Source organism: Nematostella vectensis, chromosome 3 (assembly GCF_932526225.1).
Source record: "Nematostella vectensis chromosome 3, jaNemVect1.1, whole genome shotgun sequence".
NCBI classification, from domain to species: Eukaryota; Metazoa; Cnidaria; class Anthozoa; order Actiniaria; family Edwardsiidae; genus Nematostella; species Nematostella vectensis.
In genome coordinates this window covers 17,977,775-17,998,766 of record NC_064036.1, presented here as the reverse complement: position 1 = coordinate 17,998,766, position 20,992 = coordinate 17,977,775, and the positions used below count along the sequence as shown (strand labels likewise).

Here is a 20,992-nt window from a genome sequence, read left to right as displayed (position 1 = left end):
CCGACATCTCCAATGGTAAAAGTATGTGTTTTTTAGTCATAGTCATTTTATTATTGACCAACATATTACATAATTAGTTTCCAATGCCCGCAAATAGCTGAAGCAAATTATTTTTAAGAAAGAATGTTGTTTTTCGTGAAGGAATAGCGGGGAGGCCGGTATTGTTTACATTCTGCACTCAATGCTTGAAACACATTGATTTTTAGCTTTTTCTCTAGTAGTCACATATAGTACGATTGCAGGACTGGTTTGGTGCATTTTGCCAGTGCAATTTTTTACAAGCAAGGTAAGTAAAGATATGCTGTTTAAAGTTTTAAGATTTCTCGGCTGAGACGAAAGTATGGGACGGACCGCATTAGAAAAATGGATGGGGGTAAGGAACGAAAAATAAATTCGTACCCGATAAAAACCCTGGGAAAATGCATGCAGCCCAAACTAGACAGAAGCATGTCTTGGAGGCAAGAAAAAAAAAACATGCACGACTCAAACCTCCCCCCCCCCTTTCACTTTTCTAAAGTCCGTCCCTAATATAGAACGCGAAGTGTTTTTTGTTAGCTCTTTTTCAATTCAGTTTATAGATGTCGTTTCTCTAAGTTGAATAAGCATTTCTTCCTACAGGATATCTTCGAAATGCACTTTCCCGACTTCACCGTGCTAGCTTCCATCTCACTCTACATGATAATCAGTTTTTGGGAAGGGCAAGCGAACAGCCCTGTGATGTCACAGGCGAATACTATATTAATCAACCACGTGATCGCATCTATCCAATCAAACTCCTTGCATTGCATGCAAGCATGTGCAACGACGTCGAACTGCTACAGCATTAACCAGTACCCCGGATGTGGACGCTGCGAGTTGAACAGCGCCACGCACTTATCCCATCCATGGGACATGGTCAGCGACGCAGACGGGAGTTACATGATTTACAACCTACGCCTTTACATCTGCAGCTACTCGCTGTGTCAGGACGACAAGATGTGTGAGCTGAACGCTGATGGACTCACTCATAACTGCAAAGCGAAATACTGTGAGTTTTCTTAAAGATAAGAGAAACGTATTCAGAAAAGCAGATAAGTTATTAACATCTTTGCTTATATTTCTCTTAGTCGACATCTATGTGCGTTCAGAAACGGCAGACGATCCGAGAAGAACTCCGGGTACTATCGGTATAAGCAGCATTGTCGTGGACGGTCGCGAATACGCTTCGGTACGTAGCATCTTTACTTTCTGTAGAAACCCTTAAGGTGCCCATGACCAAATACGGCGCCCATGACCAAATATGGCGCGACGTATAATCTTACTTATCACATTTTTTTAATATTGCTGAATGTGACAAACCTAGTGCTTTCTTCTTACTTTCATCGCAAAGAAATGTTTAGTATATTCTGATGAGTTTTTTAATTAAAAACATGGGTAAATTAAACATTGAATTCGCCATGACAGGGGAAAAAAGGATGGAACATTGCAGCATTCTTCATGAACGGGACACACCATTCAAACGCAGTGTTCGACACTGATGTGATAGCAAGCCACAGACCCGCCATGCTTGACTACCTTAACAATCTGCCCAACAACACCCTTGTCGTTGTCACCGTACAAGCCAATGGTTTTGATGCTGAAATCATTGAGCCTGCCCTGAGAAACATTGGAGCACAAGATCCAGCAATTGCTGGATGGCGAATGGCTTGGTGCCTTGTCGGTCACAAGGGCGGAAATCAACCCTGGATTCGTCAGGCACACTCGACAACTGACATCACGGAGATCAGCGTCAAGGTGCCCTAGGAAGAACAAGCACTCGACAACTGACATCACGGAGATCACCGGCAAGGTGCCCTAGGAAGAACAAGCAATCGAAAACTGACATCACGGAGATCACCGGCAAGGTGCCCTAGGAAGAACAAGCAATCGACAACTGACATCACGGAGATCACCGGCAAGGTGCCCTAGGAAGAACAAGCAATCGACAACTGACATCACGGAGATTAGCGTCACGGTGCCCTAGGAAGAACAAGCACCCGACAACTGACATCACGGAAATTCGCTTCACGGTGCCCTAAGGAAGAACAATCATTCGACAACTGACATCACGGAGATCACCGGCAAGGTGCCCTAGGAAGAACAAGCACTCGACAACTGACATGACGGAGATCAGCGTCACGTTGCCATAGGAAGAACCCGACAACTGACCCTTACCTCACTCCTGACTTTCAAGTTATTTTATCAATTCTCCCAACATTCCCTGCGTGTCTCTAAAAACCTAGACAGACAGGATATGCGTTTTGTATTGCTTAATTATAGAGCTCCAAATGATTTTACGCAAATGTATATAGGGAAAGTACTCTGCTTAAGCTCCACGAGCAGGTTACTTTAATTATCATTTAGCTTTAGTGTAACCCTTGTATAGCCATACACCAAAATTTGGAATTCGACTCTGCCAAATTTTACTCTTTAATAAGACTTCTTCAGGGCAGACTCAACTGAAGAATCTTATCAAAGACGAGAATTTGTCAGAGTCTAATTCCAGTGTATTGTGTATTGTATTCAATTTTCTGGTTCACGAACACGACTATTTGGGCTTTTTGTATTTACTCCTTGTGTAGCCAGTTGTAGTTATAGGGTAATCGAGTCTTATAAGTCACTTCAGTCGATTCAGCAAATATGTGCTGGCGATACTGCAAAACTTCGCTCTCTAGCTGTGTGGCCAGTTTTGCTCGGTGTGGATCTGAAAGATAGAAAGCGCCAGCTATCAGCCGACATGTGATCGAGCAGCGGAATGTTATTAACATACGAAATAGGATAATGGCTGCAGAGCATAGAATAAAATGCCAGGAGACTCGACGGTGAATGAAGCCTGCTAATCGAATCTGCTAAAGAATTCAGCTTTCCTTCTAAGTAGACTGCAACAATGTGAAAATTATAAATAGCTGAGAGCCAAAATAGTTCGCGCAACTCCTGCATAATGGCGGTATTTGCGGTCGTACCCTTGTTGTGTGCTGCTAGAGCGAGTGCGAATAATGGTACGAGTAAAGCATACCTAGTGCTTATCAAAAATAATCCCGCATGTCTTAGGCATGAGGTCATAGGCGGTGCTTCCTGTGCATGCGAGTGTGAACTGCTGATACCCCATTAGCACCTATGTGTGGTCTAGATTTTTATTAACACTACTGTTATCAATAACCACTTTAAAGTTAAGAGAGTTTTTTTATCGAAAATAAAAACCAAAATGCAACCTATATTTTTCTTGCTCAAGCTTATATTGTCTGCATCTTGCATACTATCTAATGTGTTTATTTATTTTTATTCAAATAGTTATGGAAAATTAGTAAGGTTATAAATGGGATGATGAAAATATTAATTTGTAAGAAAAACAAATACCCAAGTTAATTGTTTTCACTTTTATTTAGGTAAAACCAACCAAGGACTACCTGAGGGTCATGATTGGTGCTAAAGGCTTGAAGGCATAAGAATAGGCAAATGTAGCTGGGATTTCTTACTTTGATACAGCAGTATAAGTGTAATAGGGTTTTTAGAGCAAGATACTTTGTGTCAATAATGCTGTAAATCTGTAAAACATTTTTTATCAACCTGAAGATAGTGATCATTATCTTCAGGTTATTAAGGAAAGGGGAAATGTTAGGAGATTGTTCAATCAAGTTGTTGCATTACTGTTGAAGTTTTTATCAAAAATATAGTCCCAATTTCTTTTTTCTCTCTCTATTGACTATTTTTATATGCAATTGATAATTATTTGCTGTTTCCCTTCTGCACCCTGAATAAATTAAAATAGGTTAGGTTTTAAATTAGACATTTTCATTTAGCACTAATCAGTAATATCAAGGATTTTTTTTTAATTTGCTACCCAAGTCAATTTGTTCTTCTCCATTTGATTGCATTTTATTTTGTAGTAGCATTAGCATGTGTGGATCCAGCTGCAGGGTTTCCAAAAAAAATAATAAAATAAAAAAAAAACAGCAGGCCACCATGCTAAAGGGTGGGTTCACCAATATGTAATGCATGACTGAGGTATATTTGTGGATTTTAATTTCCTTGGTGATGGAGTATCACTAGTAAGTGGCACCTGAAGTGTATCTAACTATATCATTCTATCTTTGAAATGCTGTTTTATCCATTATTTGTTTCTTTGCAAGGGCAAAGCCGGTCAGAATGTAGCTTTGTAGTGTACATTAATGAAACTTCTATAAAAGGGTTTTTATAAGGGCAAGGTACTTGCTTAATAAATTATATAAAGATAATAACAAACTTGTGCTTTTTTAATAATAAATCTGTAAAGAAAACAGTTTTATATCAAACCTAAAGGTAATAGGGAAAGGGAAAAATGTTAGGAAAGTGCTCATTCAAGCTATTATTGCATTTTTGTCATATATTTTTTAAAGTAGATTAACTTTTTTTCAAATAGAGGCGCATTTCTCCCTTTCAACTCCCCATTGACTTTCTGCTTATTTGTTGATTTATTCCTCTCTACCCCAAACATAAGACAATGAACATGGTTTGGTTTGAAATTAAAAAATTGGAATTAAGAACTTTCAGTACATGGAAACTATAGTATGGCATCTAAATCTTTGGGATGCTGTTACATCCTTGATATATTCTTTAATCTCATTAAAACAACATTCTTTTAATGCTGGCTCCGATTTTAGGCAGTGCCTAAATCTATATATTAATTTCTTTTCTTTTATTTTTTATGTCTCTTAACAGTGTATAGTTTTCGGAATTTCGCAGTCATTTTAAAGTCTTATTATTTCGCAGTCTCTAATACGACAGCAGTTTTGGCTTTCGGCAGGGCAACCCAGTTAGGTCGTTGGCCAAATCCCACTGTTGTCGGTAAAATGTAGATTCGCGGAATACCCCTCTCCACAGAAGTAAGCACTCTCAAACTCCGGTGGACGTTTTGGCTGGCATGCGAACCCTAGACATACCACCCATGGATTCTGAGTGGCTCTCCTCTGCTCTGCCTGTGTGCAGGCTCAGCCCTGCCAAAAGCTGCCTCCCGGCGTTTCTGATTTCGCTGATACGCCAAAACAGAATGACAGGATTCATACAAGCGTTTGTAAAGGCTATCACAGAGCAAAGCGCCTCCGCTGACCAGGATTTTGCAGACTCACCCATGGCTGCAACCATGACCACAGAGACGCAAAATGGCGTGTAGGAAAGTATGAAAATGATAAATACAGTTACCATGGTAACTATAGACTTTCGGTAGCGTTCTGTGCGTGCATTGTTCCTGGTTGCGGCATTCATGAGCGTCTGTTGTCTTTTGATGGTATACATCGCTTTGGTGTAACATAGCGTTGAGGTGATGACACAAATTAGAATAATTATCGCAGTCGAAAGAAGCACCAGGAACCTTTTAATCACAATTTGTCCCAAAGCTATAGATATGGCAAAAGTCCATATAAACGCAATAATCACAAACAAGCGACATTTGGTCACCTTCCTCGGGTAGTGGATTCCCGAAGTCACGACGAGATATCGATCAATGGCGATAGCAGTAAGATTGAGTAATGACACTGCCGTCAAGGAATTCCCTACAACGTACGTTAACATTGCACTCTTGCAATAAATGTGAAAGTTATCAGTGAGCTCTCCGACCTTCTTGGCGAGATATCCCGGCTGTACGATCAGACCAAGTAGTAAATCCGACGCAGAAACACTGTACAGGAGAAGAGTCGATGGCTTCCGAAGAGCAGGCGAACGAGACATCGCTCTCATCAGAAGCACGTTCAAGATAATGGCGGGAAACATCGTGATGCAGTTGATGGCCGCCGCCGCAATGTACGCATCTCGAGCGAGCCGATTACTCTGTGGCTTGTAAACCAAAAACAAACACGGCCTCGTTGAATTATTCTCATGCATGGATACTCCCAAAGTGACGGACACTTTCCTCACTCAATCAATTTGAAGTAAACTGTGTTCCCAAGTTAACCCCATGATATCTAAACGCTCAACCTTTTCAGTTCAAGTAAGCCGCTTATTTATGCTATCCTATAGTGAAAGCGAATCAGCGAAGCCAAGTTCCGCAAACTAATATACCCCCTCACATATAAGGCGGATCAGTTGTCAATCAAACAAACTTATTAAATGGTCAATTAATCCCTTTGACCATGCGGTTTCAAAGGGTCTCAAAGCTGGCCGCGCTTCTTCTGGATATTTCGGATGGGTCCGATAGCGGAGACGAAGATAGCCCTCCGCAGCAACCCAGTAATGTTCCTAACACGAAGGGTAAGTTAAAATCTGGGAAGGAGGCCAAACTCACGAGCGCTGTTCGCTTTCCTCAGCACTGGCCTTATAGCCATCTCGGTTTTTCCCGAGATAGACGAGGGGAGGTTCAGTACGAGGACCTTACTCTGGAGGAATTCGTTGCAGGCTACACTCAGATATCGCTCCGCCCTGACTTAACAAGAAGCGAGATGCAGGGCCGCTAGAAACACTTACTGGATCTCATGTACTTGGCTATGCAATATCAATGGTCAGCTGTGTTAAGATATCATGAAGCCGTTCTTTTGGAAATTGAACGGGGCTCACTGAAATGGGGCGATTCATTTTCTCATTTAGAGAGTCGCACTTTGTATGGTTACTTCAAATCTGCCTCCGCTACCCGCTCAGCCTCCAACTTGGTTTTATTCTGTCGAGATTATAACAAGGGCAGTTGTGCTTCGAAGGCTGATCATCCCGGAACTATTAAGGGTGTCCAGCGCTGGGTTCGCCACATTTGCGCTGCGTGCTGGAACGCTAATAGGAAACAGGAACGACACAAGGAGGGTACTTCAGCGTGTCCACTACACACAGGCAATGCCGGGGTCGAAGAATCCCGCGCTAATTTCAATTGACTTCAGGATTCTTTTTCGTCAGTTTCTCTGGACACCAAAGTTCCCGATTGCACAGTTTTATTACGCGACCATGATTTACAGGACTTCACACAAGACCGAGACTCTGATGTTTATTTGTTTCAAGAATTTAGCCTGGGCAATGATTTTCGTGATGAATTTCAGGACTAGACTTCTTTACGCGGGATTTGACTTTTTACAAAGAACCAGATTTTATCATTAATACAAATAATCCTGTTTCCGGTCGGCAGTTGGTTTGCAAATTCTTGACACCTCGATTTCTTCATTTCCGGGACGCTTCAACTTTATCGAGGCACATGATCGTGTCTTTTTATCTGGACAACCAAATTATCGTTCGTTACGGCTTCCCGACCAACTTTTGTGTGACTTTCTGGAGTTTGGCTGGCCCATTGGTTACACTGCTCATTCTCTTCCTGTGTTTGACATTCACACACACAAGGGCGCCCTATGTTATCCTCAGGACGTGACTCAAAATCTACACAGTGAACGCCATCTGGGTCGCGTTATTGGCCCATTTGACAGCTCGCCGTTTCGTTCACATCACCTGATTTTATCGCCACTCAACACAGTTTCCAAACTCGACTCCACGGGGCGACGTGTTATAGTACTAAGCTGGCCATGCGGTTCGTCTGTGAACGACGGCGTTCCACAACACACGTATCTCGGTGAGCCAATTACGCTTACCTATCCGACTGTGGATAATATTGCTGAGGCGGTGGTTTCTTTGGGTCGTGGCTGCTTGCTATTTAAGTGCGACCTACGCAAAGCCTTTCGTCAACTGCCAGTTTGCCCTAGCGATTATCATCTTCTTGAATATGCCTGGCAGGACCAATACTATTTCGATACGGTTCTTACCATGGGTCTTCGGACAGCGGCTTATGCCTGTGAACGTACGACCAATGCGGTCTCTTGGATTTTACGTCAGCAGGGCTACTGCGTCTTTAATTACCTTGACGGTTTTATCGGAGTTGTTTCTCCTGCATAGGCGGACGTGGCCTTTAATGCGTTACGCTTTACGCTGTCTGCGTTAGGATTGGAGGAATCCTTATCTAAAGCGTGTGCTCCTTCATCTGAACTGGTTTGCTTTGGTGTGGCTTTAAATACGGACGATCTAACGTTGTCGGTGTCGTCTGATCGTTTACAAGAATTGGACGACTTACTATCCCGTTGGGTTTCTAAACGCACGACTACTAAATCTCAACTTCAATCACTGATCGGTAAACTGATGTTTGTGTCAAAATGCGTGCGCCAAAGTCGGGTCTTTATCTCTCGCATGTTGGACTTGTTACGTACAGTTCGCCGAAATCATTACCATATCAATTTAACGGCGGAGTTTCGCAAGGATATCAAATGGTGGCAACGTTTCCTGCTCGATTATAACGGAATCAGAATGATAAGCACGGAACTTTGGAGTGAACCTGGAGCTGTATTCTCTACCGATGCTTGTCCCGTTGGTTGTGGGGGAATATGCGGCGCGGAGTACTTTCATGCATATTTTCCTGACTTTATCCTGTCTCAGGAGTTAAGCATTAATGCTTTGGAACTCTTAACCATTGTTGTTGCGGTTAAGTTGTGGGGCACGCTGGCATGGCCTAAGGATACTGGTGCGCTGCGACAATTTAGTTTCTGTTACAGTCATTAATTCTGGACGTTGCAAGGACCCTTTTCTCAACGCATGCCTCCGCGAATTGTTATTTGTCAGCGCTACACGAGTTCGAAATTCGTGGGGTCCATCTGCCGGGGATTGCGAACCGCGCTTGTGATCTTTTGAGTCGATGGTCTTTGGTTTCATCCGTTCAGGCTCAATTCTATGAGGAGTTCGCTTATAAGCACAATAGTGAGCTAAGTGTTCCCACGTCTTACTTTGAGCTTGACGGATTTCTTTAATTGTTCCAGGCCATTGTTTGCAGGCTCTACGCACCGATCTCCGTCGTACTCGTCGAGCTGCCTACGCCAAAGGAACTTAGGGTAACTTACGAACGCAATTTCGTACATTTATGTTATTTTGTTCTTATTACGAGCTACAGCCAATACCTGCTAGTATTGACACTATTTGTTTATATGCACAGTTCCTTAGTCGCTCTCTGTGTCCGAGTATATTCAAAATTACTTGTCTGGCGTTAAGTTGTTACATCCTTTATTATGTAGTCAATTTATTATTTAGTCAATTTAGCGCTCGTCGTGATCTCACTCGAGAGGATGTCGTTATTAATTCTACCGGATTATTAGTGACTTTTAAACAAACCCAGACCACTCAATTCGGGGACCGTCCGTTGCAAATTAGCCTTTTGTCAATTCCGGGTTCGCCGTTATGCCCTGTTGCTGCATATTATCGCATGCTCTCGCTTGTTCCTGCGCCGTCCAGCAGACCGCTCTTTCTGCTGTTAGATAGCAACGGTAAATCGTATCCCCTAGCTAAGCGGGTCTTGGTTTCTACATTTCTGGTGCTGGTGTCCCGAATGCCGAGGCCTTTCGTGGTCACTCCTTTAGGCGTGGATCTACTTCTTGGGCTTTCAAACTCGGTTAACCAGGCGAACTTTGTTTGGCCGGGGGTTTGGTGGCAGAGAAGATTTATTTTGTATATACTTATGTTACTATGGTTTTTTATGATAAATAAACTTCTCTCTGGGCCAAACAAACACATTACAGTGTCAGTCTTGTGTTCCTTATTCTAGTATTTATATTTAATTAGCATTAATAGGGAATTTGGATATAACAAGTATTTCCATGGGTTTCTCTTGGCTGTTTATTCAGGTTGTGCTTGTTATAACTTCCGCCTTCACTGCCTCACGTCACGCACGTCGCCTCACAAGTACTGGCCCTTCAGCCTTTGTAATATCAGTTCGTCTTTCTATACGCCCTAGTATTCATGAGTACGCTTAGTTCTTAAAGATAAAAAAACTGAGGTACAAAAAGGTGTAAACATTACCTTGCCTAATTTCGTGGGAAAAATACATCTATGGTTGCGATTTTTTCGACTGTAAATATATATATAGCGACTGCGTCAAATATGCTCGAAGACCTACTTTGCGCTGCTCCCAAAAATTAAATATCTGTTTGCCTAACAATTATAATGGCTTCTGTCACAAAAATCCTATCAAACAGGAAAATAAACGAGAAAATTGTGTCAACTCCACACTAGGATGCGATCTTATGCAAACAGTAATTTAACCTGCAAAAACTACAGAAGCTTGTATTAGTATTTGATGTAATTTAAACCTTCCTTGCATTCTTGAGACTAGAAAGAAGTAATTTTTGGTTTGCGTATCATCTAAAGCAAACGTATTTACGAGTTTCATACCCTATTTTCGCCAACAGAATAAATAAAATGGAATAACGGAATAATAAACCGCAGTTAACTTCCGTTAGCACACAGTTACCACAGGTTGGCACTTTAATACTCAAATATATCCAAATACCAAGCACTTAGCCGGTTTATATTTCTGTGAGTTTAGGGACACGAATTTGTAAAGCGAGCACCTGTTCCGACAAGGCACGCAACCAGGAACGTTAAAAGAAATGATTAAACAAACTCTAATCGGCGAGTGTAGTCAGCTTTTTGTGCTTTCTTGTAATTTAACACTGCGGTGGTGCTGTTTTTAATTTGTTATTTTTTTTACCGGGAACGCGAATGCACATGCTAACGGCACTACGTCTCTCTCAGTTTCTGAGAAGCGCTCAGAGCCGTCTGGCTTCTTATTCCAGATACGGTCGATGGAGACCGGTGATGTTTTAGAAGTATAATTCCTTTAGCCCTTTTCCAAATGAATTTATAAACTTTTTATTACAAAGGAATCAGTCTCTCAACAAAGTAAGACTGATTGCGGGGGAGGCAAGAGAAAGTAAAGAAGAGGGGGGGGGGGGGGGGGGGAGCGGGATCTCCATCTTCTGGGAGTTCCCGAACCAAGACAGACTCAGTACAGCCAATAGGGCTTGGTTATCATGTTTGGGCTTGGTTATCATGTTTGGTTTTTACGTATTCTGGGTTCAGTGTATTACTTCTAGAGTCTCTAGGGGAAATCCGAGAAATTCTCGATTCACTTCTATCTCTGGGTCCACGAAAACCTTTAACCGTCTTTATAACAGCTGATCTGATCTCTTTCATTCTCCAACAGAACAAACACGGATTCATAGAGGAGTTGATATAGATAACCGTAGTCGTTATATTCCAGGCTAGCTTCCATTCTGGTGACACGCCCTAGATCGTCCGGATGACAAGTGCCACGAAATACGGCGTGTAGCACACAAGAAAAAACACTTGGACGTAGACGATTCCAAGCACAGATTTGCGATACTTTAAAACGCTTTCAGCGCGAGCGTTGTCCGTTATTTCCCCAAGGTTTGCTTCGCTGTGGAAGAGATTCACATGTCTTCGTAAAATACCGAATATTTTACAGTAAGCAACAGTCGACGTTATGAGACAGACTGGAACGATGATGATGCTGAAAATTATTGCGACGCCAATCTTCCATTGATAGAACGAAACAAACAGACAGAGTACCATGAATAATCCTGTGATGACTTTTGAGTACATGGATGACGTGACCATAGCTTTGTAACGCAAGTGCAAGTGTAACGCCAAATACCGATCCACCCAGGTGAACGTGACAGTCAGGAAAGACATCCCAGAGAACAAATTCCCGAAGATATTAGTTGCGACGCCAGTGACACAAGTAATACTTGCCATACCGAGGATCTCTGAGGTCTTATAAAGTACATAGAGCGGCTGGACAATTATCCCGACTGCTAGGTCCGTCAGGGCCAGCACTCCGAGCAAGAAATACGAGGGCTCGCTTAAGAGACGACATTTCCAAATTGAAAACAGAACTAAAAGGTTACCCGTAATTGCTATCACCGCAAAGATGGCGTTGAGCGCACAATTCGCGATGTAGACTTGCCTCAAGAAACTTACATATCGCAGACTTGTTTCTATGAGATCACAAGACTCGACCATCTTACCTTATCAAAGTCGGTATTTCTTAACAACCTTTCACTTGTTTTGCATATCAGCTCTTGGTATCTGTCGCGGTTTTACGTTTGGATATGATCCAGGCAGGGGTTAGTCTTAGTTCACGTTGACTAATTTCTCATGGCCCCTTGGTTTCCTCTCATGTCTCGCTTCCAATCTCTGAAATAAGTCCAATCATGCGGAGACGCTTACTTGAATCTTCTTTTTCCGCAATGCAATCCGGGGGATTTCGCTTATAGGGAAGCAAATTCTTTTCTCTGGGATAATTAGTTCAAGCTCAATGTGATATCAAAGTCAAATCATCAGCCCTAAACGGTGTGATGTTGGTGAGACCGGAAAGCGGTAAAAATAGACCCGACAGGGCCCACCTAATGACGTCATACTTCTGACGTCATACCCGCGTATAGCCACACCTTCCTGCCGCCTTCTTGCTTGCTTAATTAGCTAACTCGCTTTCCTGTTTGTTTCTTTTCGTAACATAAAACACCCATAAAACGTAAAAAAGTGCATTTGTATTGCGGTGAAAATTAAAACATCACGAAATTATATATATAAAAAAATTAAAAAAAATTTGCAATCAAAACGTTTACGAGCGTGGAAATGACTGCAGTCCAGCAGAGCCCCCCCCCTCACTTTTCTGAGCGGATGCTTTTTTATATAAGAACGTTTTTTTTAAAAACCAAGCGGTACATATGCAACCGACAACAAATTTGTTGAACATTTTAAAATCCCGTGCATGAAAACCTAGGTTATCCTCTTCGTTCTTATAAATAGCGCTTAAGAATTTGAAAGTACCACCCCCCCTGAAACCACTACCCACCCCTCCCCTAAACTTTCGCCCCCCCCTCCCCAATTATGGGACCACTCCGCCGCCCCTGGGGCTAAATATTGTGGATTACGAGCAACTGCAGAATACCCGCCCACAAAGAGTTAACAAGGGGACTTAACACCGATTTATATAGAACAATCCAAGTTGTTGTCTAGAAGCCAACTTTGGCTAAGGCCCTGAAAAACTCACGTCTCGTCCAGTCTCTGGCACCGTTTTGAAATCCCGTTTCTGGTGAACGCGTCGCCTGCAAATTCACTCCCTGACACAGCCATGGAATAAAGGAAAGTATTTGACGATTGTCTAGTAAGAAATTACTTTTGAGCGGTTTCGCAGGGGTGTGGGGGTGGATTCGTAATCATTAGGCATCATATGAAAAAAGTATTTGGCAAGCCTCCAATAAAAAATTAACGTATGGCGTCCAAATGAGCACGCACTGCGAACGCGCCTGGATACTATGGAGAAATTCATAGTCTTTCGCGCGAATCGCGTGGCCTGATCTTAAGACGAAGCAGATCTCCCAGGATAGAATAAATTCAAATCAGCTTAAAACTTTTAAGTTAGAAAAAGGAAATTTCTAAGAATTGAACTACTAGTTTCACGTATTTCTATATACACCTATTTCAAATAGGTTCAATGTTGCACTCGGAAATCAATGTATCATAACCCGCAGTGCTTCGTTTGGTAGCCTATAAATGGCTGAATACTGGTATATCAGTAATACTGGTGTTTGTTTTTATTTACGCTTACTTGCTTAGTTATTTGATACCCGTGAGGCAGTGCCATTCGATACATGGATCCGTGTGCGGCGTTACTAGGTGTACACTTATTATTTTCTATCAAGAAAATAATACAAATAACGGTTTAAAAAGCCGTAGAATAATTCGTGCTCATGTTCTTATGAAACTTCACGTGGCCTTCACATACAAGAATTCAGCCGTTTATTCGCTACCCATGAATCACCGCGGGTTACGACACATGGATTCTCGAGTGCAACCTTATTACTGGGATACCTGTGGTAGCCCAGTCATAAAATGCAACTGGTTTTTTTTTCGTGGTCCCGAGCAATGTGCAAGCTGAGGCAGTCGCAATTTAGAATCACATCTACGAATAATGTATTTGTGCAGAATCAAGGCCTAATTGGCGATTTTATTGCTGCAAATGTTTACTTTACTTTCTATCAAGTAATTTTATGAAGTCGTGCTCACTTGAATTGATTACGCCACATTTCGTTGTGTTTATACATTTGCAACACGTGTAGAGCCGTAGCGTATAAAGAAGGACATAAGAAGCATGTGCTGACTACTTTAGTCAGTTAGAGACAGCTCCAGCTCCTAAGCTTGATGTGATCTGAATACAAAAGAATGAACTAAAGGTATTTAACTAAATTGCTTAATCTAGTATATAGATTTAGGCATTGCCTAAAAGCGGAGCTCCAAACGACCAAAACCTTGTTTATTTTTGCTTAATAATTTAAGAAATATTAAATAGTGATTTTGACGACGTCAACAATTCCTCAGATCACGTGACCAACTTGTTATACCTCTTCCCTCACATTTACATGACACATAACAAGTTTAGTTGTCATATGATGTTTCGTTTAGGAGATATGAATATAGATATGACATCGAGATAGTTTTTCTTAAAGTGACGTCATCGATGATGCACGCATCACGTGATCATATCTGGGCACCGCCCTTGACACATACATGACACCTACCAAGTTGGGTTGTTATACAATGTCTCTTTCAAGAGATATGTATGTTTTCTATTTTGATGACGTCAGCATATTTTGCTTCTAGCGACGTCATCAATGACGTCACCAATCACGTGACCACAGTTTTGCACTTCCCTTGACACATACATGACACCTGCCAAGATTGGTTGTCATACGATGCTTTAAAGGGACTGACGGACGGACGGACGTCACGAAAACACGAGTCGATAGGTTACCAATATTTGTTACCATATTTGTTTTTTATTCTTCATTGAATGTCATTATATTTTTATGGAACAATTTCAATAAACAACTAGAGAATTGTCAGAATCGTGTTGTCTTATTAGGATCAAAGGCAGTGTATCAGGTATCCCAGTCAAACCTGCAAGCAGGGTCTTGTTTCATTTGAATTACGTGTATACATATTCAACATTAGTATATACATGGCGGGAACTTCTCAAGAAAGTGCGCTCTGATTGGTTCGCTAACACGGAATAATTAACAATTATTTACTGAAGAGCGGTGGATAGTCCTCGAGACTACCACGAAATACAGAACTTCCAATGAAGACATTATACGAATTTTGACAACTGTTTTGTAGACACGCTGCTATGTTTGGGGGGGGAGGGTTGCGATTTTTTGAGCGTCGATGTGTGGGAAGACCTCAAATTCTGATACAGGGTTTAGGGGAGGGCCTTATTTTTTGAATAGGTATTCACCACTAAAACAACGTGCAACGCGTTCGAAAATTTATTTCACGTTCACTGGAATTTTGTTAGGAAGAACAACAACAACAAAAATTATCGTTTGTCTTTTTTATATCGGAGCCAGCGCGGCCGCGCGCGGAGCCCCATAGGTATAGAAATGGTCTATAACTAGGCGACTCAGTTTTTGTGGTCAATGACGTCATTGTCACAAGCTGCCAGCCAGCCAGCCAGCCAGCCAGCCAGCCAGGCCCTCTCAAAAACACACGAAAACTGACTACAGAAAAGCCAAGAATTGTCGAAAAAGAAGTGCTTGAAAAAAATCATTCGTGGGAATGCTAACCACGGACATGAACTTGTCTAATTATGTGCAAAAGACTGTGTAAAAGCATGGTTGAAAGTTTTGAAGAGTCAAGTCTTGTGCTCGAGTCAAGGTCAGCTGAAATGTCAGAGTAAACAACAAGTAAAGAAAAAAAAAAGGTAATTTTATGGACACCTTCTCCGACAAGTGCTCCTATGTATTTGTTCTTGCACTGGCAGACGTAGGTAAGTTAGCGTATTGTATTAAAGTACTTAGCGGAACGATCTTTCGGAGTTGTTTTCTTTTCAAACTTTGAACACCTTTTTCATTGTTGAATTTAATAAATAAATATTCTAGGCTGTATTTATCGAATTCTATTTCTAAATCTGCCATTCACCATCTATCATAGGAAAATTATGACTACTTTCATGAATGAATTGAATATAAGTTACCAGAGCTGTCAACTCTGTCACAAGATTTTGGACCTCACATAAACCTAATTTTTGTGAGAATGTTCATACATATTTTGTATTCATCCGCATTGGCTCTCTTGTTTTTTTTTTCTCACATATTTGCTGTATTTCATCCGATTTGACAAGATTTCTGTCCAAGTTGGGTTGACAGCTATGATATACTAGAAATAAAACCAAAAGTTTTTTTTCAGAGCTGGTCTCCTAAAACCCTAAGTATTAGCAATTTGTGAAAAACAACATATATTTGATGAACACTCGAAATTTGAATCGACTATTCTGGAATTCTGTTTTGATTTTAAAAAAAAAAAGTGCACATACATATTAGGACCTTGAGAATCTGTTATTACCTAAAAATATGCCTTGTTTTGATACCACCTACAATATTTTCAATAACCCTGGATACCTCAATGTTGTCTTACAAACCTTAAAAAAAACTTTTTTTTCACATGTCACAATATAATGTGGTCCAAAAGTAAAATTCAGGTTTCATAGAAAGCCAAGACAGCTTTTTGCTCGAAAGCAATGATTTTTCCCTCTGCAGCTTCTCCTATAAAAGCTCTTTCAACCTCTGGCTCATCAGATCATAGAGCTTTATGAGACAGCAAAGTTCATATGTTCATTTTCTGTAATGGGTATCATTTTAGAAAATTGTAGTTGGGACTATTTTTAGTTTTAGGTTTTATGAATTAGGTTTTTGTGGTATAATATTTGTATCCTATTTTTAGTTTTAGGTTTTATGAATTAGGTTTTTGTGGTATAATATTTGTAATATTTTGAGGGGTCAATGTGTTTACACCTTGTTAGAATGGGAGCCAATCAGTGATCGATTACTGAGAACCCGCTTTGATTCCAAACACTGTAAACTTACGATCATCCAGTGTTATGCACCAACAAACGAAGCTGATGACGAGGCAAAAGACGACTGGTATAAACATTTAACCCAAGTAATATCTAGGGTTCCCAGACACGACATGTTGCTTGTTATTGGAGATTTGAACGCCAAAGTAGGGACAGACAATACCAACTACGAGAGAGCTATGGGCGTGTATGGCTGTGGCACAATGAACAACAACGGCGAACGACTTGCAGATTTTTGTCTCAACAATGACCTTGAAATTGGAGGTACTATATTCCCCCACAAGAACATCCACAAACTCACTTGGAGGTCACCAGATGGAAGAACACTCAACCAGATTGACCATATCATCATTAATGGAAAATGGCGACGATCCCTTTTAAATGTTAGAGTGTATCGAGGAGCCGATGCATCGAGTGACCACAACCTAGTTGTAACATCAGTGAAACTGAAACTTCGCAAGGTAAAGAAGCAATTCCAGCAGAGGAATCAACTTGATGCCGTCAAGCTTAAGTGTTCCAAGATTCAAAAGCAGTTTGTTCTAGAGGTAAAGAACCGCTTTCAGGCACTTGCCGACAATGCTGAAGACACCCCGGTTGAAACCAGATGGAACAAGATCAAATCTGTGTATAACGAGGCTGCAGTCAACATAATAGGCTACAAGAAGAAGAACAGCAAGCAATGGTTATCACCTGAGACATGGAAGAAGATAGACGAACGAAAATAATTCAAGCTTAGGATGCTCAACACCAAATCAGCCAGGCTACAAGAACAGGCCCAACGCACATATGCATCCAAAGATAGAGAAGTGAAAAGGAGTGCAAGAAAAGACAAGAGAACATTCATCGAGGAGATGGCCTCCAAGGCCGAAGATGCTGCTATGAAAGGAGAGCTGAGTACCGTTTATAAGATCACGAAACAGCTTTGCGGTAGCTAAACTAACCAATCACCACCAATTAAAGCTAAGGACGGCTCTACATTGACCACCGAGCGTGAACAAGCAGCCAGATGGGTTCAGCACTTCCAAGAAGTTCTTAACCAACCTGAACCAGAGGAGCCAGTGAATCCCCTACCACCGCAAGACATTCTTAACATCGATACAGGCCCGCCTACTGCTTTAGAGGTTAGAGAAGCTATCAGAACCATGAAGAATGGCCAAGCACCCGGAATAGATTCCATCCATGCCGAGATGCTCCAAGCTGACCTTGACACCAGCACAACTGTGCTACTTGACCTCTTTAGCAAGATTTGGGACTCAAACGTCATCCCACGAGAATGGGCGAGAGGTCTATTAAACTCCCAAAGAAAGGCAACCTGCAAAACTGTGACAACTGGCGTGGCATAACTCTTCTCTCCATCCCATCAAGATATTTTGTAAGATTCTTCTCCAGCGTATTGACTCAGCCATTGACAGCAGGCTGAGACAAGAACAGGCTGGATTCCGCAAAGGACAAGGATATATAGATCAGATCTTCACACTGGGAAACATCATCGAGCAGTGTCTGGAATGGAATGCCCCACTGTACATCAACTTTATAGACTTTAGGAAGGCATTTGACAGTGTACACCGGGAGACTCTTTGGAAGATCTTGGAGTCGTATGGGATCCCCAACAAGATCATCACACTTATCAACCTGTTCTACAGCAACTTTGAGTGCAGTGTTATCACCAACAACACTTACACCTCACGTGTGAAGCTTGACATGCGCACTAACACAGCAAGCATTTAGTGTGTTACTACCGTAGTCAGTAGCGACCATATAAATATTACATAACTCACGGCAGTCCAAGGGTAACCGACTGGCACACCCACGTAGGAAGGTCGCTCCTTATACCCTCATTGGCTAAACCCTTATCTAATCGGAGCTAAAAGCTTTTCGGAATATCAGTGTCGGTTATCGAAAAGAACATGCCATCTTAGGGGCATATAAAAAGAGGTACGGTAGAAGCCCCGAAAAGACACGATTATATATGTACATGACATGATATGGTGCTGTGGTTTTTCTCTTGGAACGCACCTTGTCTTCAGTTTGCAATAGCGAACAAGTAAAACTCGGTACCTCCCCCAGCCGAGTGTTCGTAGTCGTCAATTAAAAGGACCAAAATAAATAAACCACTTACCCAAAAATAATTGTTACAATAGGTCCGTTATGGCCTCTCACCTCCATGATTTAATAGATACTCATTCGACTGGAATAGGTCTGTTATGGCTATTCTCCTCGATAATTTCAAGGATGGCGACAGTATTATGATTTCGAACAGTACGTGTGATTGATAGCGTGGGCTCTTCTATTGCCATAGCAACCCGATTTTTTCGAAATAACTGCTTCCCGGCATTTCGGATCTCCCTCATCCGGAAAAATAGGATCGTCGGATTTAAACAGCTATTGCTGTAAACAAGAACAGTGCAGATAGCTTCCGCCGACCAAACATCTGCGGTTTCGCCAATGATAGCCGCTGTTGTTATGACAACAAGATATGGCGTGTAACACAGCAGGAAGACAACGAAGACGAGCAACATCGTCTGAGTTGATTTCTTGTATCGCGCAACGTTGGAGACGCGTTGAGTTTCAGAGCTGTTGACGAATATCTTGGAGGTTTTATGCTGGTTTATTTTACGTACGGCAAGGATATAGCATATGGTTGTTATGGCAACCGAGGAGCCAATCAGAAGTGCTGCTAAAGTAAAGGCGGTTGTCCTTGTTATAATGAATTGGCTGGCTGAAATTGACGCCATCAGCACCCAAATGGACGCGATCACTATGACGACGCGAAGCATTGTGACGTTCCTCGGGTAGCGAAGTCCCGAAGTTACGATCAACAATCGATCAAAAGAGATTGCTGTCAGATTCAGAAACGAAACGCCAACCAGTAGATTCCCCATAGTGTAAGTTAGAATTCCACTCTTGCAATAAATTTGAAAGTTGTCAGTGAATTCTCCAATCTTCTTGGCGATATATCCCGGCTGTACGATCAGACCAAGTAGTAAATCCGACGCAGAAACACTGTACAGGAGAAGAGTCGACGGTTTCCGAAGAACAGGCGAACGAGACATGGCTCTCATAAGAAGCACGTTCAAGATAATGGTGGGAAACATCGTGATGCAGTTGATGGCCGCCGCAGCAATGTACGCATCTCGAACGAGACGAATAGTCTGAGGCTTGTAAACCAAAAACGAACAAGGCCTCGTTGACAAATTGCCGCTTAACATATCAAATATTCTTGTATTTCCTGGTTCGTCTCTTCCGTCTCGTTTTCCTAACTTCCCGGCTCTTGTTCTGTCTTTTCTTTCGTTTTTTTTTATGGTGACATAATTTCCTTGAAGTTTCTTTCTTTATGAATATGTCTTGCAAAAGGCTATTGAATGGTAAAGATTACTGAATTCATAGAGATGAATCATGTCAGTAAATTTTCACGTTATCTCCGTTTGTCGCAGTTCAAGTTTCCCTCAGATATCGGATGAAAGAAAACAAGAGGGAAGCGTAATAACCTCCTTTCATCAGAGGGAAATTAACTTCACAGCTTGCCGAAGTTTTCAAAAGCAAATCAATTTCCCGTATTTAGGTAATTTATTAATTACTTTTCCGGGATTTCTGTCAGAAATTATGAAACGACCGCAGGGTGCAAAAAAATTTAAAAAAACAGTAAACGATTCAAGTCAAAGTTTTAGTAGTATTATAAAAGATATCTAATTGTAGTCGAATTTGCTTTTCTTTCCCAATCATTTCCAAGTCAACAAACAAAATAATTTTGATGACTAGAAATATAAGTAGTAGAAAAAGAAGTTTAGAAAGCTCATTAGGTGATCATAAACATCAAAACAGCTGTTAGATGGTGAAATTTGTATACTTCAACGACAAGACTACAACAATCTTTTATTCTCACTCCCAATACACATTTTTGCATATTTCAAATTAAAAAGTGTATTTTTCTTTTTATTCTTTTGAGATTAAAGACTGACATGCAAGGGAGTGCGTAATTTTACCGTGAGCTTATTCATTCTTAAACTCCTACACGAACTTCCTCGTCAATTCTTGCAATGTTACCGCCTTCCGCCCTTGAAAAAAAATAGCTTTTCCTTACAAATTTTTATTCAAGTTTGAACTCGTACCCCCCCCCCCCCCACAACGGCCAAAAGTCCACTTTTGGCTCTCAATAGACGTGCTATTTGTAGACAAAACTCAACATCATAAGCTAGATTACATTGGTATCAGCCAAATCCGACAATAAACGTCCCGTGGAGATACTGCAAATGCATAAAAAAAATCCCTTTATTCTTT

The 20,992-nt window shown here is 41.4% G+C and overlaps 5 protein-coding genes and 2 long non-coding RNA genes across 8 annotated transcripts; 3 read left to right on the top strand and 4 right to left on the bottom strand.

Annotated features, from left to right (window-relative positions):
- Positions 1–630: 630 nt before the first annotated feature.
- On the top strand, positions 631–3,713 carry LOC116607366. 2 transcript variants are annotated; one of them, XM_032369137.2, is made up of 3 exons: positions 631–1,027; positions 1,107–1,207; positions 3,405–3,713. In XM_032369137.2, exons 1-3 carry the CDS (start codon positions 631–633, stop codon positions 3,462–3,464), a joined length of 558 nt encoding a protein of 185 aa, XP_032225028.1. In that variant the 3' UTR covers positions 3,465–3,713. The 2 variants fall into 2 exon arrangements, with proteins under 2 accessions (XP_032225028.1, XP_032225027.1); XM_032369136.2 differs by lacking the exon at positions 3,405–3,713 and adding an exon at positions 1,444–3,231.
- On the bottom strand, positions 2,570–12,568 carry LOC116607368. The gene is made up of 2 exons (XR_004292311.2): positions 11,826–12,568; positions 2,570–2,722 (listed from the first exon to the last, which is right to left on the bottom strand). It is a non-coding gene; the product is annotated as an uncharacterized LOC116607368 (long non-coding RNA).
- LOC5500729 (histamine H2 receptor) lies at positions 3,921–5,874 on the bottom strand. Its single transcript, XM_048725047.1, has 2 exons — positions 5,350–5,874; positions 3,921–5,313 (listed from the first exon to the last, which is right to left on the bottom strand). The coding sequence occupies exons 1-2, from the start codon at positions 5,872–5,874 to the stop codon at positions 4,891–4,893; spliced, it is 948 nt and encodes a 315-aa protein (XP_048581004.1). The 3' UTR covers positions 3,921–4,890.
- LOC125561230 lies at positions 6,124–9,838 on the top strand. The gene is made up of 2 exons (XR_007307270.1): positions 6,124–6,240; positions 8,763–9,838. It is a non-coding gene; the product is annotated as an uncharacterized LOC125561230 (long non-coding RNA).
- On the bottom strand, positions 10,603–11,826 carry LOC5500734 (trace amine-associated receptor 7f). Its single transcript, XM_001622084.3, has one exon. It carries the CDS (start codon positions 11,818–11,820, stop codon positions 11,065–11,067), a length of 756 nt encoding a protein of 251 aa, XP_001622134.2. The 5' UTR covers positions 11,821–11,826; the 3' UTR covers positions 10,603–11,064.
- A 3,381-nt stretch (positions 12,569–15,949) lies between the features above and the next one.
- LOC5500731 (histamine H2 receptor) lies at positions 15,950–20,907 on the bottom strand. The gene has a single exon (XM_032369130.2). It carries the CDS (start codon positions 19,921–19,923, stop codon positions 18,895–18,897), a length of 1,029 nt encoding a protein of 342 aa, XP_032225021.1. The 5' UTR covers positions 19,924–20,907; the 3' UTR covers positions 15,950–18,894.
- LOC125561132 (craniofacial development protein 2-like) lies at positions 16,828–17,439 on the top strand. Its single transcript, XM_048724478.1, has one exon. The coding sequence runs from the start codon at positions 16,828–16,830 to the stop codon at positions 17,437–17,439; it is 612 nt and encodes a 203-aa protein (XP_048580435.1).
- Positions 20,908–20,992: the final 85 nt, after the last annotated feature.

Coding starts and splice junctions, on each gene's coding strand:
- LOC116607366 (XM_032369136.2), top strand. CDS start 631: ATGCACTTTCCCGACTTCACCGTGCTAGCTTCCATCTCACTCTACATG. Junction 1,028..1,106: donor TAACTGCAAAGCGAAATACT/GTGAGTTTTCTT, acceptor TATTTCTCTTAG/TCGACATCTATGTGCGTTCA. Junction 1,208..1,443: donor ACGGTCGCGAATACGCTTCG/GTACGTAGCATC, acceptor TCGCCATGACAG/GGGAAAAAAGGATGGAACAT.
- LOC5500729 (XM_048725047.1), bottom strand. CDS start 5,874: ATGCATGAGAATAATTCAACGAGGCCGTGTTTGTTTTTGGTTTACAAG. Junction 5,314..5,349: donor AAAGGTTCCTGGTGCTTCTT/TCGACTGCGATA, acceptor TGTGTCATCACC/TCAACGCTATGTTACACCAA.
- LOC5500734 (XM_001622084.3), bottom strand. CDS start 11,820: ATGGTCGAGTCTTGTGATCTCATAGAAACAAGTCTGCGATATGTAAGT.
- LOC125561132 (XM_048724478.1), top strand. CDS start 16,828: ATGTTGCTTGTTATTGGAGATTTGAACGCCAAAGTAGGGACAGACAAT.
- LOC5500731 (XM_032369130.2), bottom strand. CDS start 19,923: ATGTTAAGCGGCAATTTGTCAACGAGGCCTTGTTCGTTTTTGGTTTAC.